Below are 17,429 nucleotides of genomic sequence, written 5' to 3'. Positions count from 1 at the left end.
AAACTGGTATTAAATGAAAAAGACATCAGTTGCTGGATTTGTAAAGAATGTTACAATAATACTTCCCAAAATGGCAGCTGATTCACTTTGGGAGGATATATTTCACTTGGCTGACATATATGGCATCACATCACACGTAACAGCATATGTGTTGAACTAGTTGTGCACGTTTGTAATTTTGTCTGGACTTAGTCTAGGTGATAGACCATCCATTGCTGGAATATTTTATTTGTTAATTTATTTTACATAAAGCCTGCTCTAGAAAACAAACAAAATTCATCTCCCACCTAAAGACAAACATCCATTCCTGCAGTTGGATTTGAAGCCACCTATTGATTGAAGAGTAGGTATGCTAACCACTTGGCCAGTCAGGCAGGCCATGTTATTGTCTTTTGCTTATCCATATAGTTCTATTCTATCAATTATACATCAGTCATTTTTGTGTAGCACTTATGAATGTAAAATATGCTATATTTCCAGGCAGAAGAAATAGCAATTCCCTACCTTAGAGTTCTAGCTAATTTTCGAGAAAGTATTAGACAATCAGCAAGAAAATTGAAAGGTATGTTATGTACATTCTTAAATAAGTTTATATTATCAAAAAGAATTCACTTTTAATGATTCATTATGATCTTCACAAATGCAATTTCATACTTACAGCTGCAGATTTGTTGAAACTGTGTGATGAACTTAGGGATGATATCCTACCCAATCTAGGTGTGAGGCTAGAGGATCATGAAGGTATGAATTAAAAGTTCCTTGTAATATTTTTCACTTGCACAACACACACACAAAATAAACTATCATTTATCTGACCACTCTGGGAAGGCAGCTTGCCATGGTGTACTGTATCACAATTGAAGGGTTGTTGTTTTAAAGGTCAGATAAATGGTAGGTTACCGTATATTATGCACACACACACACACACATTATAGTAATATATATGTGTGTGTTATAATACATATAATAATAATATAGATAAAATTATTTTAATTTAATATACTATAGTTTGGCATATTTTTTATAGGTCAACCACCTGTTGTCAAATTAGTAGATAGAGAAACATTACTGAAAGAAAAGGAATTGAAGTTTAAGGTAAAAAAATTAAGAATTTTATACAATTAAAGCATATGTGGCATTAAAGCATATTAGAAAATAACGAAATATACAGATAAGCTTAACTCCGAATTATCTTAAAAAAATAAATAAAACTAGTAATTAAACAGAAATGGTCATACTCTTCAACACAGTTCAGTATATATATATATATATATATATATTAAACGAAACGTGGAATAGAAAGAGCCATCTAGTACTGAACTATCCTCTGATGTGAATTTAAACTCGCTCATTTTAATTAATTATTGATTCAGAAGGTAAACTTCATAATCAATAAAAGTCAGAAGACAAACTCCTGGTGCTCTCCCAGAGGTACCATTGAAGGTGATACATTTTAGAAATATTATTACAAATTAATCACTTTTTCACTTTAGTCTCTGATAGATAAGCTGTACTCATCTTTGTAATATGTGCTTTTTCATTTTCTTTCACTTTCTAAGCTTATGCCACAAATCAATAATTATCTCACATATCCATTAAACTAATAAATATCCTTTTAAAAAAAAGGTCTGGTGACTGACTGTAATGTCACTGCAGTTAAAATAAAAAAAAAAAAATTAACTCAAAGAAAACTTACAAAAATAAATATCTTCCATAACCATTTCTTTGATATTCATGGTATAAATGACAACTTAAGTTATGTATTCCATCACCTACAGATAACACATCCAAACCTGAACTCCTGTTTTTGACTAAATCCCAAAGTACTCTCAAAACCAGTACAATCCATCTTAAATGACTTTGTTGCTCTGATATTCCTTACCATTTGTTGCTTCTACTACTGTCCCAATTCTGAAAAAAATTATTCCGATCTGTTTGGCTTCTTATTGTTGAAATTTGATTTCTGGCAGGCTAACTATCCCAATAGTGAAGTCATCTTCCATGTTTAAACTTCACTTTTGGGCCCAGTACTCCCATCTAGCTCCCATTTTCACTGATAAGCTGAAAAAAGAAGCTGAGCTTTATGCTGGAAGCAGTGACCTAAAGCAAATGATTCATCTACCCCAACACTCTGGATTATTTCTTATCTAGTTCTCCTATCAGCTACACTGTTGATCTCTCTCCTCTATGGTAATTTAGATGATTATTCATAAAAGTTTCATCTCTAATGGAACCTTGTGTCCTTTGGCACTACAATGTCAAGCAGGACGATCTCCAGGACTTTATTCCTTTTTTTTCCATAATCAAATTTCCACTCTACAGATCCAGATATTTAATATAACTATGTACAGAAATTATCCATGTTCATATGAAGACCTTCATTCTCCACCACTCAGTTCAGAATTCCAAGCCATGACTTTCCAAGTGTGTCAGAACAGCCCACTCAAAAAAAAAAAAAAAAAAAAAAAAAGGTAAAGTGGCTTGAGATGAAAATTTAGCTTCATTCGCAGTCTTCACTGATGTCTACACGCCTACAAAACAATATCGCTAACATGGCTATGTCTGAACTTTGAAAGAGCTAAGTATAAAAAAACTCAGCTCCTACATTAATGGCTTTCTGTCTTATATGTGCTCCTAACTCTCTCTCTCTCTCTCTCTGTCACACACCAAGATCTCAGTATTGCAATGTCTCCTAAAGACAAAGCTGGCCTACTGTTATCATTCTTCTCATCCAACTCCTGTATAGATGCCTAGATGACCAAAACAAATCACTTCTATCTTTGCATGCCTTCTGTTCTTCATGGTATTCCATCAATTGTATGCAAGAGATGTGATCTGAACTAACCTATTCATTATCATCTTTAGCATAGAGGCAAGCCTATATGACAGCTGATTCCAGAAAAAGAGATAAATGTTGATCTGTTTGATTTTTACTGTTGAAGCTTGATTTACTGGAATCCAACTGTTCCAACAGTGAAGTCTTCTTCCATAGTGACTTCACTTTGAGGTCCATAACTCCAGTAGGCTCCCATTTTCTATTTCTGTTACTTTAGACACTAATGTCTAAAGTAATGGAGAAGGTCATCAACAGTCAGCTTCTTCAACACCTTGATGGAGTTTGGTATCAAACGATTCTTAGCAAATTGCTAAGTTATGGTCTGCCTTTACCCTTTGTGACTAGATTGCCAGTTTTTTCTCAGGACCATTCACTGCCTGTAATAATGGAGGGTATTAAGTCTCTCTCTTCAGATTTTTTCTATTAATTGCAGGTGTTCCTCAGGGCTCTGTTTTTTCACCCATTCATCCTCTTCCTCACACACCTAAATGACCTTCTCTCAGTCATCTCAAACCCTATCCACAGTTGCGGTGATAATAGCACTTTCCATTCCTCCTACTATCGGGGCGCTAACTTAACAGTCAAGACCAGATATCTCTGATTGACACCCCTAGCATCCTTCACTTACAAAAAAATTGGCATCCTTTTCTATTCATGATGTTACTTTTCATCTGTTCAGCTACTAACTCAGTACAAATCTGAACTCTCCCCAACCTTGGAATACTACTCTCACATTTGGATTGATTTATCAAAATCATCTCTAAGAGTTGAAAGCTGATACACTAACCACTTGGTCATCTATTAATACATGGCTCATCTTTTTTCCAGCAGCAGATTAGTCTGGATTGGGCTTGCTTTTCCACTAGAGAGAGCAGTGGTATTTTCAATGTTTATCATGATGTTTATATCACTGCCATCCTAGATGGACTTAAGTGTCCTGGTAAAAAACGAATGACAACAACATGAAATTAGTATGAAACTGAACTAGTCATCTTTGTGCAACTTAATATTAAAATACATAAAGTCAGAGTCAAAGATTACCTTAACATGTTCACATTGAGCTATGTTTCATATGTGACATCTGGCACAATGCATATGAAAAGTTTTGTTTTTTTCCCTTAAGGCAGAGGAGCAAAGGAGGATAGAAAAAGAACTCAAGCAGAAACAGCAAGAAGAAGCTCAAGCTGCTCGTGATGCCCAAAGGAAAATTCCTCCATGCGAGATGTTCAAATTTGAGACAACCAAATATTCCAGATTTGATGATAAGGTATGTTTGTTGTTAGTTAATCATAAGAAATTTCACCTGAATTTTTATTTACTAATTAATCTATTAATTCATTAAGTAAGATATTAATTAGTTAATAAAATTAATTACTAATTTATTAATTACTAAGTAACTTTATTTGCTAATTAATAAAAATTAGTAATTTACTAATTATTAATAAATGTATTTACTAATTAAGTCTTAAAGCGTTAACGAAACAGTTTCTGCATTATGAGTACACTGAATTAGGCATATAATGTCTTGCTAGGGCTTTTAGTTCCACCTTTAACCTTAGCTCTTGTGTTTGTTCTATTCTCATTTTGAGTGTAGTAACATGTTAGGTAATTTACTTCCTTTTGGTGTATGCAATGCTATTATTTGTACAATCTGTAAATTACTCCCTTGATTCTGAGCGATTTAATTCTTAGTTAAAAAAAAATCAGAAACTATACTTCAGATCAGATTGTATCCACATTCATATCCTAGGACAGCGGTTCCCAACTTTATCCCACTTGTGTACCCCTTTTAAACCCATTTCTATAAATTGTACCCCTTGTTTTTAAAATAGCTGTTTTTAAATACTGACACTTTTGTTCAGTGTCTATCTTAATGTAAAATAGTGGAAAATAGTTTTTTCTGCCATTACTGATTATTTTTCGTGTACTCCTGAACAGCCCAGCACGTACCCCCAGTGGTACGCTTACCACTGGTTGGGAACCGATGTCCTAGAATATCATATATTCATTTCCTGCATACACACACACACACACACACAAAACATGAAACCATATGAAAACATTTTCTCTACACTGCCTTCTTTAATATAAAATCTAAACAGCTTTTGTACTTTTTGGATAAAATTCTGAAATTTTAGTCTTGGTTCCAGCAGAACTTTTATTCCTTTGTATTAACACAAGAGGAAGTTTTATAGAGAAACTACTCTTGTATAACAAAAACTTGCATTAAATAAGTTCTTCCTACATCTTTAATCACTTTAGAATGAATTTCATTTCTAAATGAAAGTCTCAGCATATACTGCATTGAAGCAATAACTAAAACTACATTAACAGCTCTAAATTACTCTTCAGACTGACAACCTTAGATGAAACAAGACTCACAAATTAACTTTACTGAAACCATTTTTATATGAATTAACTGGAAAGCAATAATGTTTCTTTCAGTTTGAACTTAATAAATAAATAAATGTGAACTAATGACTACAGTAAGCTGAAGCTTACCTTTCTTCTCTCAGTCTTGTGTTGTTAATTTTTCTTCTAATTTCTGTTCAGTCTTCATATAATAAAGACACAGAAAAAAGACTACAATTCTCCTCACCCAAACAGCTGTTAATTCACGACATTTGATATTGATCTTTTCACTTCTATATGTGCTCAAAACAATGCAGAGAACTCTAGTCTACTATAGTGCATCACCACCACTGGTTTCAGCACTTTTTTTGAAATGGGGACAAAGTTCTTTTCATAGTGCAGTAAAGTTGTTTTCGTTTGTAATTTTGTCTGAAAGCAGTAGAATTTAAGAAATTTCTTTGTGAGGTTAATCAGTTATTTCAAAAACATAGATACACTGATAATTTAGCATAAGTAACTACACAATAAGTTTTATTAAAATAACATTTGTTTAGATATGAACCAGTTCATATAAATATGTTGGCCTAGTTGGCTAAGTGATTAGTATATCTGCTCTCCAGCTCTCAGACAACAGGTTTGAATCCCATCATGAGTATGAATATTTGTGATTGTCTTTGTGTGCAAGATGAATTTTATTGCCTAGTGTGACACCACTGTCCTGCTTATTGCACTATATATATGAATGAAAATATATTGCTTACTTGGGATTAGGAGTAAAAATAACCAAGCTTATAAAATTACTTCTTGGTTATCCTAATACACACACACACACACACACACTAGGGGGGCTATGCCTCCTGGCTCCTATGGTGGCCCCCCCCAAAAGTTTAGTGCTGGGACCATTGCTGTTTAATTTGTACATAAATGATATAGGAAATAATCTGAAAGGAAATATTCAATTGTTTCCTAATGATGCGAAATTAGATAGAGTAATAGTTAATCAAGGCGATGCGAGATTACAAGATAGTTTAAATAAGCTGTCAGTACGGGCAAAGGTTAAGGTGTTTATTCATTAAACTTTGTTTTCCTTGTGGATATGGGTTCATACTTAATATATCTATATATTCCATATTCCAGAAGTACTTATAAAGTAGATAAGTAGAGTGCATAATCAGATAATTGAATGGATAAATGGAATTCATATTGGGAAACCAATAATATCAGGATTATGATGAATATCAGTTTATTAACTTTGATAAATCTTGAATTTCTTGAGCATGGAGCATGATGGTAACAGTCGAAGTTCATATTGAATATGGATTTGGGGTCCAGTAACTGCTCAAAAATAAGGACAAAAACATTTGTTCTGTAATGTATAAATCTGAAATCCAGTGCACCACAGAGATGCCTTGTTGCATTATCCACTTAAAATGGCATGTCGTTTGTTAAAAAATACCTATCCAATCAAGAATACAGAGAACATATAGTAATCCTTTTCAGCTGAGTTAGGATGGTGGATTTCAGAGAGAGGTAGGCCGGATGTTTCTTTTCTCCCTGAAATCTTTTTTTTTTTTTTTGGGGGGGGGGGGGGGGAATAAGGTAACTTGCTTCTAAACAGTGCAACCTATTTCATTATAATCAATTTATGGAGTCAATTTGAAATAAAAACTTTAATAATAATATTATTATTATTATATATATATTATAATATATATTATATATGCCTGTGTAGCTCAGTGGTTGTGGCATTTGCACACCACGGCGCTTGGCCCACGAAGGAAGACTTCTTGGTTTCGAAGTCGGCGACTAGAAGAAATTTTTCTAAGCCTTTTTTCGACGGTTCCCAAGTTAGTCGATCTCTGGCATGGGCCAGCGGTTTTTCTCCCGGAAAGTCGAGTTTTTCGTCACGTAAACTCAAGAAAATCGACCGTAGAACCCACATTATTTCAGACATTAAATACGAGTGCTAGGGTTAGGGACCCCAAGATGGCGGCACTTGTTGAGCCGTCTCTCTTCACTGTGTGCCACTTAATTAGTGATAGCCTTGGGCCAGCTATCTCTGATAGGGTACCAGTGGAGATTGAACTGCCCACTCAGTCTCCAAAAGTCAGATAGGTCTTAAAACGGCCTCGCCTACTCCCTATATACGGGAATAAAAAGGTGTTAGCTGTTTTTTTATTTTATTTTATTTTTTTATTTATTTTATAATATCTCAAACAGTAGTCATCATCATCACCAAATTCCTGCCATGTACCCTCAAGGGGTGTACAGGATATGACAGTACTACATGAAAAAATTACATCATTACTAACTTCCTATCTACAATTTTCCTCCAAATCGGTCTGTTACTTGTCAAGACTCCAACATTACCAGATCTATATTTCTATCGTCTAAGGCACTTTGTATCAATCCATCTATATCTTGGTCTTCTTCTGGGTCATTTTCCTGCCAACTTGGCAGACAACACTTGTTTTGCTAATCTTTCCTCGCCCATTCTGTTTACGTGACCATACCACCTGAGATTAGCTCTGATAACGCATTCCTGGATGCTGACAATGTCAAGTTCTTTCCTAATATCTTCGTATTTAATATGATATTGCCATTGATGCCATCTGTTCACACCTCAGATCTTTCTCAGGACTCTCATATATGCAGGCTCTAGTCTTTAGTCAAGTGTTTTACTTCTGACCCAGCTCTCAGATCCATAAGTTAAAACTGGTGCGAACAATGTCTTGTATACAGCTAATTTAGTGTTACGACTAATTTCTCTCTTATTTCGTATGAATTTATTCAATTGACTTCCCACCATACCAGCTTTGCTGATTATGTTATCTATTTCTATATTTAATTTACCATCTTCACAAAAAATTGTGCCTAAGTAAAGCTGAAATGTTTTACTTTTTCAACAGGTTCTCCATTCACAACATAGTTGACATTTTCAATGATTCAGCCTATTTTCATTGTCTTTGTCATTTTATTGCTGACCTTCATACCATATCTATTACAACAGTTATTCAATTTAGTCAGAGAATCTTGCAGACTTGTAGCGGATGAAGTATAACATCGTCCGCATAAAGCAAACAGCTGACATTAACATTTCCAATTTTGATATCGTGTTTAATACCACTTTCCTTCATAATGTGATCCATATAGATAATGAATAACAGAGGGGATAATGTACATCCTTGTCTCACACTAGATTTAACATTAAACAATCTTCCTGTACTTCCTTCAATTCTAACTGCTGACTTACAACTCAAATAAAGACTAATAAGTATTGCTTGATATAATGCCCCATCGACACCATATAACTGTAGCATATTGAATAGCTTCTCTCTTGGCACCTTGTCATATGCCTTTTCCAAATTGACAAAACTTAAATACAGATCTTTGTTATAATTTCTCCACTATTTGTAGTAAAGTGAAGATCTGATCCTGACAGCCTCTATTTGACCTGAATCCAGCTTGTTCTTCACAAAGCTTTTCTTCCACAATTCTTCTCAACTGTTTCTCAAGTATACTTGCATATATCTTACCAGGAACACTCAGTAGGGATATACCTCTGTAATTCTCACATTCAGTTTTATTTCCCTTTTTATATATGGGTACTATGAGAGCTCTGCTCCAATCATCCGGAATTTGTCCCACTGTCCAGGCAATTCTGAAACATGCAGTGCAGCCACTGTAAGACTTTTATACCACCATACTTCAGCATTTCTGGTCGAATATCATCTACTCCTGCTGCCTTTCCACATTTCAAGCCTTTGATGGTTTTTTCTATTTCAAATATGGATATGTATTCCTGACTGCATGCCTGGTCAGTGTTTTTTATCACTGTGCTGTCATCACTGCTTGTTTCATTTAGCAAATTTTCAAAGTAATTGCTCCATACTTCAAGAATATCTTTTTCTCCCGTTTTCATGTCACATTTATCATCTCTAATTCCTTTTACAACACTCCTTCCTCCATTCCTAAGCTTCTTCAACAACCTCCAGAATATTTTGCCACCTTCTTGATATTTATTTTCTATGTTGCAAAAGTCCTCCCATGTCTTTTGTTTAGCTAGGTTTACACACCGTTTAGCTTTCTTACATTTGTCTCTGTATTCTCTAAGAGCACTTATTTGCCAGGAACTTTTGATATGCTTTCTTCTTTTCCTTCACTGCCTCTTTAACTTCCTGTGTCCACCATGGAGTTCTAATTTTTCTATCCTTGCAGACAACTTCACCACATGCCTCTCTAGCTGAATCAATCAGGGTTTTCTTCAAGGCTTGCCATTGAATCTCCAAGGTTTGGTTCCTGTTCTCAAACTCTTTCTTCAATAATCTTTGTGTATTTTGGTCTACAGTTCACATCTGAGAGCTGCTCAAGTTTTATTCGCTTTAAAACTTTCTTACATGTCATTCTTTTCAATATGAAATTCAATTTTATCCTGCTCAATACTAAATAGTGATCACTTCCAATTTCAAATCCTCTGTACATTCTGGTGTCCTGCACCAGGGAGAAAACATCACTATCAATAATAACATAGTCAATGAGACTTTTCATATTCCTTGCCTCTTCTCTCCATGTGAATTTGTGTGCATTTTTATGTTGGAACATGTATTAGAATAACCAGTCCATGTCCTGAGCAGAAATCCAACAGGTATTTGCCATTATTATTAGCTTTGCTCTTTTCTCCAAAATTTCCCAAAACATTTTTGTATGTCTGACAATCACTTCCTACTCTGCTATTTAGATCCCCAACAAGGACCAACTTTTCCTTTTTCATTGTGTCAGTAGCTTTCTCTAGAGCCTCAAAAAATTCCTCCACTTCTACCTTAGTAGAGCCTTCTGTGGGACCACAAATAAGTCTCATTGTCCAGTTCCCCATTCTGATATTTGCCCAAATCACTCTACTTGACACTGCCTGCCATTTAAGAAGATGAGCCTTGTATTTTGTGTTGAGTACTATGGCTACTCCTTCTTTTCCTTGATTGTCATTTCCTGAATATAACATTTTGTATTTATTGCTCAGAAAGATCTCACCAGTTTTTATCTTTTTTTTTTTCGGTCTCCCCAATTATGTCGATCTGGTACATATCTAATTCCTCTGCTAGCTCCATTTCTTTGCCATTCAGGCTTCTTATGTTGATTGTATTGATGTTTAGCTCTGGGGATGTTGAGTTGGTGTATGTTTTAGGATTTGTTCCAGTAGCTGACTTTTTGCTGTTCGCCCTGGTTCCCTGGCGAAAACAACGGGGCCTTGTTTAACCGGGCGATGCCCCAGCCGGCATGAAATTTTGTCATGTTGTACCATCATTTTCTATATTGGTTTAAGCCAATAAGAATACAATTTGGTTGGCTAAATCCCAAATTGCCAGTCCATCCTCATTCTTTCAGTATCCAGGTAGATACCCAACAGGGTGCACCACAAGAAGGTGATCCGCATTCCTTTAAAGGCTATGTGGAGGTCTCCTCTCAGTTATACAGATTTGACCCTTAAGCACCCCTCAAACAGTAGTTGACTCCATAAATCGCACTTTGCATTCCACACACATTAAACCTATCTTCATATGGAGTATTCCACAAACTTGTCACCAGCTTGATCACTCATCTGCGAATCTTCTCCACCACCTGCTAATCCCAAGAATGAATGATGCTCACTGTTTAATTTCACTGAATGAAAGCAGCTTATTTTAGAGTACCGTTCTCTTGAATGGAGATTGTTAGCAAATCACCTTTCATGTTTTTCATTCCTTTATCATCGATTCAATTCACTTCTTACACAAAATGTTATTTTTTTGATTGACATTTATAATTCTATTTTCTTCTAAATCTGTTATAATGAGCATTTGAGAGCAAATCATTTGACACTTCACAATGTCTGAATTAATTGTCTTTTAGCATCTTTGTAGTAGTTGGGAAAATATGCAGCCTGTATCCTTTTTCACTGGAAAATTAGTTGAATTCAGTTTTTTTTTTTAATGACATGAAGATTTCTTTGGAAGCAAAGAGTAAGATTTTTCTTCCTGAGTAATGCAGATATTTCACTGCACAAACATATGAACAAATATGAAAACATACAGCAATGTCTGACAGGATCATCAGGCTACATAATGGACTGCTACTGGTAATATGAATGCAGTTTGTTGGTTAGGAGTCTGTTGATAGCAGGTCCAGATCCTTAGAAAATGAATAGGTAGCTGATCAAGGAAATTGATCCAAGAACTTCCTCAGTGACTAGGTCCTTCCATATAGTAATAAACAGCCAGCTTTTCCTTTCCCTATCATCAGGCTACATAATGGACTGCTACTGGTAATATGAATGCAGTTTGTTGGTTAGGAGTCTGTTGATAGCAGGTCCAGATCCTTAGAAAATGAATAGGTAGCTGATCAAGGAAATTGATCCAAGAACTTCCTCAGTGACTAGGTCCTTCCATATAGTAATAAACAGCCAGCTTTTCCTTTCCCTTCATTTATTCATTTTTCTGATCTTTCCCTATGTGTATGTGTGAGTGCTGAAATTACAATCTTAAGACATTCATATCTAATGTTAGCATCTTCTTTCTGTCTTTTGCTTATTTAGGATTGACATTTAAAAAAAAATACTGCATACCTAACCAAGTGCAAAATAAACTAAAAAGATATTGATATAACATGAATTACTAAATGCATTTTTATGTTTATTTTTCTTCATTAAGTGACTCAGCATCCTCTTTTTAAATACAGTTAAAAAATTTTGGGTGAAACTGGTGGATAAAAAAAATAAAATAACATTGTTATTAGTGTTAATGAAAAGGAGTACTGGATATGCCTGTCTTTATTAACATCATGCAGGGCTGTACTTATGCACAAGCACACGAGGCTCTTGCTGGGAACCCCAAAAATTAGGGCCAATTTAAGGATCCAAAACAATGAGGAAGGGAGTCCCCGAGCACTCTAGCACCTTGGGAAACTTCCACTTTTCCTTCCACCCTCAGGAAAAGTGTAAGTATGGCCCTGACATCATGATTTATGTTACTATTAGTCTGTTAACTCTTCATGGAAGATCCCATTTAACTGCTAAGGTATCTGTCATATTGTAACTTAACAGCATCCTCCAGAAGTTCATTCTATTCACTTAGTTGCCATGCAAAAAATCTGCCCCCCCCTCTCTCTCTCCCCCCTTTATGCATTATTCCTTCTGTATTAATCACTAACTCAAATTTCACCATCTTATTAGCTCACTTCCACCAAGAGCTCTTCAATTTACACCCACTGTCTCATAATGTACATTTCTGAGTTGTCTTATTTATTTTTCTTTGAGGAAACCAAGTAGCCAATGTATATACAGCAGTCTAGATATGGTCTAATCGAGGTGTTATAAAGTGAGATAACAGTTTCCTTATCTCTGCTTGTATGTATAATAGCAGCAGCTGTGCTATGTAGTCTTCACAACTTTTGTAGTTTATTCTCTGAACTCTGGATCCTGTTGACTAAATCCTAGATCTGAATTTCATCTCTCCAGGAGCAGAGTTTAACCAGTGCAACATAAAGTGTTACATTTCATTTCTGGACTCCCAAATGAAACACCTTGCTAAGCAACATTAAAACAGAATCCATATCTGCCCAAGCTACTAGTCTATTGAACTCCTCATAAGAAGTTAATGGGACTCCACTTATAACTTTCTCCAATTTTTTCATCATCATCAGAAAATAGTTGAATGTTCCTTTTCAAACCATATGAAATATCATTAACAAATAAGTGGAACAGCACTGGTCCACGATTGTATCCCCAGGCATGCTTACTGGTTACCCTCTTTTTCTGAGACTTTTCTCACCTTACCAAGCTTTTTTTTTGGTAAAAAAGTTTGATAAGGTGAGAGAAGCCATAAAAATAGTAAGCAAAATTTGCAGGTTTCCCTTTTTATACCAAGTTTGGCTGATAGTCCTCAAGTGTTTTCTTTTGGCATAACCTTGACACATCTTGGATTCAACTTAGAATGAGCGTATAGAATATGACTGTTTTTTTAAAAGCGATGATATTGTCAGTCTTGAAATCTTTTGAACTAGCAATTAAATGTGATACTCTTCTCCTCTACATGTTCCAACCATTTGCCTTGCATATATTTCAAATTGCAATACCTTCAGAACCCTGTGGAGAAGTCTGGATTTATAAAAACTCTTGAATTAGAGGATTTTTGTTTTGGTGACTTCATATATCTAAGCACTTTGCATTTTATAAACCTTCTTCTTCTTCCTAACATGGAATATAGGCCATGTGGCCTGTTCCGTTCTCATGCCATCTCTTTCTTGGTCTTCTGATTCTTCTTTTTCCACTTATTTTGTATCTGTATAATATTTTTGGTAGTCTGCTGTTGTCCATTCGATTTAAATGTTCTAGCCATTTTTGTTTATACTGTCTTATGTAGTAATTAATTGGTTTGATTTTTAGGGATTGTAAGATTTCTTCATTTGTTTTGTGGTCCCACTTGGTATATCCAGCTGTTTTTCTGAGGAACTTCATTTCTGCTGTTTGAATTCATTTTTCATCTTTCCTTTTCATGGTCCATGTTTCGCTTCCGTATAGTAGAGTTGGTTTTGACAAGACATTATATAGTCTGATTCTAGTGTGTTTTTGTACCAGGGATGGCTTAAATATACTGTTTATTATGCCATTTACTTTGACAAAGTTTGATATTTTAGTGTCTATGTCTTTTTCTTCTTCGTATGATAGATCACATCCCAAGTATCTGAAAGTGTTTACTTGTTCTAGTATTTTATTATCTACCACTATTTTATAAACCTAATTTTAGTAATGAACTTTTTTGAACTAGTAGCCAAAATAAGCATTGAACAGAAATTATTCCCATATCATTTTGCTTGAAAGAATAGGCTTTTCAATTTATATATAAATATTTTATGACAAAAAAATAAAAATACAGTTCCATCTAATTTCCTCTTCCTTTATGTATGAGGCTCAAGTGTTTGCTAACATCCAAGTAATTTGACATGTTATAAACCTACTTTCGATAATGATTGGTCAGTCATTCCCCTCTCTCTCTCTCTCTCTATGGTATTTGGGATATCAGCTGTTTTGCAGGAATGTGTAAGGGAGCTGGCAATGCCTCTGACTGGGCTGTTGTATGTTGTTCTGTCGAGTTCCAAGGGAATGAAAAGAAGGCAAAATAATTCCCTTGCATAAGGGCGATTTTAAGACTGCAGTAACAAATTATAGACCAATCAGTTTCTCAGGAGTGGTGACAAAAGTGCTGGAAAAATTGGTCAAAAAGAGAATTCAAGAATAGGTAAATATGAATATGATATTTTATGAGGGGCAACATTGTTTGTGAAGGATTGGTCATGCCTTAGTAATTTAACTTTTTATAATAGAGTGACAACTGAGTTGAATAAAGGAAATGGCTACATTCTGCTGGATTTTGCAAAGGCATTTGATCAAATAGCACATGGAAATCTGTTAAAACAAATAGGGATGGATATGACATTGATTTACTCAACTGGAAGTTGAGTAAAAGTGTGGTTTAGAGCATGAGGAGAATATTTTTCACTTGGAGAGTTGTGAATGAATGGAATGGGTTGCCAGAGTCAGTTAACAGTTTTTCTGTTAATGGTTTCAAGAAGTACGATAGATTGTGTGGATAGTTTGGGTCTCCGGCGATGAGTCTTTAGACTCCATGGAAGTACCCAGCGTACATTAATAATATTGTTATGCCTGTCAGTAACTGACTTTCCGGTTATGAATACATTTTAAGAGGATATTAAAACATTTTATAACCCCTATTTCTAAAATAAATGTTTAGCATGTTATGCTACTTTTTATTTTTATTATAATTGTCATAGCTTTAAACCAGTTACAAAATTGGATCCATGGTGATATAAACTTTTTTGCTCAAAGTTACTGAATGAATTTACCCTAAAATTTGGTAGATTCCTCCTGATATATAAAAAGAAATGTGACTAATATATTTTTCTGTTTTTTGTATTTTAGGGAATGCCTACACATGATAGTGAAGGCAAAGAACTTAGCAAAGGGCAACTTAAGAAACTTAGTAAAGTGTATCAAATACAGGAAAAAAAGTACAATGAATACTTACAAACAACTGCAAATGAAGATAATATTATTTTAGATGGACATAAATAAAAATACTGTTTTATATTGACTTACTGGTTTGAACATTATTATGTTCAAATTTGTATAAGCATTTTAAAAGAAAATATGAGCAAGGATTCTTCTTTTGTCACTTAACAAATTTCAGTTATATCTTATTGTTTGGCTTAATTTCTCAAGCATTATCATGACAGCACATGAGATATTTGTATAAGTGTGATGCAAACTTTAATGAATAAAACCTTAGTCATACAAATTCCTCTTGAGAATAATAAAAATAATGCTAATTTTGCAGCAATTTTTTATCCATTAAATGTTGCAAATATTTCTATATGCAAAAGATTTTTAATGAAGTTTGCTTTTCAGAAGTTTTGAGGAGGAACGAATCTTTCATCACCAAGCAGTTAAGGTTATAGGTGGAATTTTTATTTAATCAAAATATACTTTCTATATTTTGCTAATACTAATAATAAAAAATATCAATAATCCAATATTTTGTAGAAATTTTAGTGAGTTTAAAAATGTTTCCTTTAAAAATATCTATAAATGCATTCATAAAAGATACAGCATAAGTGGATGACATCAGACAGAGCAGGATCAGACCTATGGGGGAAAGTAGGTGTTGGTAAGGTCATAGACTGGTGTGACAACATGAGAGTAATAACACAAGCATTACTTCTGGACTTGAACGTGAGCCAGTTATGTTTGTAGCAGTCAGTTGGTAAGACATTTGCACATGCAATACTAGGTTATCTAAGAATGGCATAATTTTAAAAGTAAAAGAATTATGTCTGCTGGGAATAGAGATGAATATGGAAATTACATGTAATAGCTTTTATGCTCTTTGCTGGTGTGTGAATATGAGATAAATATAATAAGATATTATTGAGAGGAAAATGACTGCAAAATGTTTACATAAATGGGTCTGGCAAGTACAAAACAGGATGACCCCAGCAGAGGCCGGGGGGGGGGGAGGGATCTTCATTTTGGAAATATGAATTGGAAAGAGGAAAATGCATATTAGGAAAGAACTTGACATTGTTAGCATCCAAGAATGTGTTAGTAGAGCTAATCTCAGGTGGTATGGTCACTTAAACAGAATGGGAGAGGAAAGATTAGCAAAACAAGTGTTCTCTGCCAGGTTGGCAGTAAAAAGATCCAGAGGAAGACCAAGATATAGGTTGATTGATACAGTTAAAAGTGCCTTAGAAGACAGAAATATAAGATCTGATAATGTCGGAGTCTTGACAGGTAACAGATTGATTTGGAGGAAAATTGTCGATAGAAAGTTAGTAATGATGTAAACTTTTCATGTAGTACTATCATATCCTGTACACCCTTTGGTATCTATCTCATCATCAAATTCCTGTACAGGAATTTGATGATGAGATAGATAGTAAAAAAATGGGAACTCCTAAGTAATGCCTCCATTCTATTTGTAAGATTTATTTTGCCAAGTGAAAATATAGGAATTTTGAAAGTAGAGGAATGATGAATGCCACTTCAGTGGAACAGTATTATAGAAGAAACATAAGGCAGAAATATGCCATCTATGAGGTAGAGATTGGAGGTAAGTACTAGAGAGAGAGAGAGAGTGAAAAGAGTCATCTCTTAAATGGAGTGCCTTCTTCTGTAGCACCAAGCAATTTTAGTGAAGTTTTTGATACACCTCATTCCATATATGAGAAAGAACAATATTCTAATGTTGGGTGAATTTTGGATTTATATAACATTAAGAGTTGGACTATACAGTGAGAAGTAATGTTCTCAATGAAAAAGGACACTAAGTGTTTTGAATACTAAGGAAGCTATGGATATGATTTGTGTCATGAAAACTAGGATATGTAAGTTAGCCTAAGAAGAGAAATATGATCTTGACTGGAAATCTGAATATTATCAGAGGTAATGGAAAATATGTGAGATATTGACTTTGAGATATAAGACAAGTTGGTTTTTTGTATTGAAATTCAGTAGATTGTTCTCACTCCACTGGAGTCCTTTTACTGGAAATGGCAAGAAGATCAGTGTTTATCATTAGTATGGAAGATTGATATCTAGATCTCAAAGCACATTTTCAGCACAGCACACTGTTTCTCAAAAGAAAAGATGGAGGACACAGATCATAACATTGTTTATTAAGCACCCCTTCCC

The 17,429-nt window shown here is 34.6% G+C and overlaps 1 protein-coding gene across 1 annotated transcript in view; it reads left to right on the top strand.

Annotated features, from left to right (window-relative positions):
* CysRS (cysteine--tRNA ligase, cytoplasmic) overlaps positions 1–16,231 on the top strand; it is a 269,424-nt gene extending 253,193 nt beyond the window's left edge. The window contains exons 17-21 of the mRNA XM_090414790.1: positions 481–562; positions 661–741; positions 1,028–1,095; positions 3,960–4,103; positions 15,159–16,231. Of these exons, the coding sequence (XP_090270916.1) occupies positions 481–562; positions 661–741; positions 1,028–1,095; positions 3,960–4,103; positions 15,159–15,311 (528 nt within the window). The 3' untranslated portion in view covers positions 15,312–16,231. The remainder of the gene's footprint in view (positions 1–480; positions 563–660; positions 742–1,027; positions 1,096–3,959; positions 4,104–15,158) is intronic.
* Positions 16,232–17,429: the final 1,198 nt, after the last annotated feature.

This window comes from Typopeltis vanoorti, chromosome 25 (genome assembly GCF_054136105.1).
Source record: "Typopeltis vanoorti isolate ZY-2024b chromosome 25, IOZ_Tvanoo_1.0, whole genome shotgun sequence".
Classification (NCBI taxonomy): domain Eukaryota; kingdom Metazoa; phylum Arthropoda; class Arachnida; order Uropygi; family Thelyphonidae; genus Typopeltis; species Typopeltis vanoorti.
Note: the sequence above shows the minus strand (reverse complement) of the source record. Positions and strands in the feature narration are given on the sequence as shown.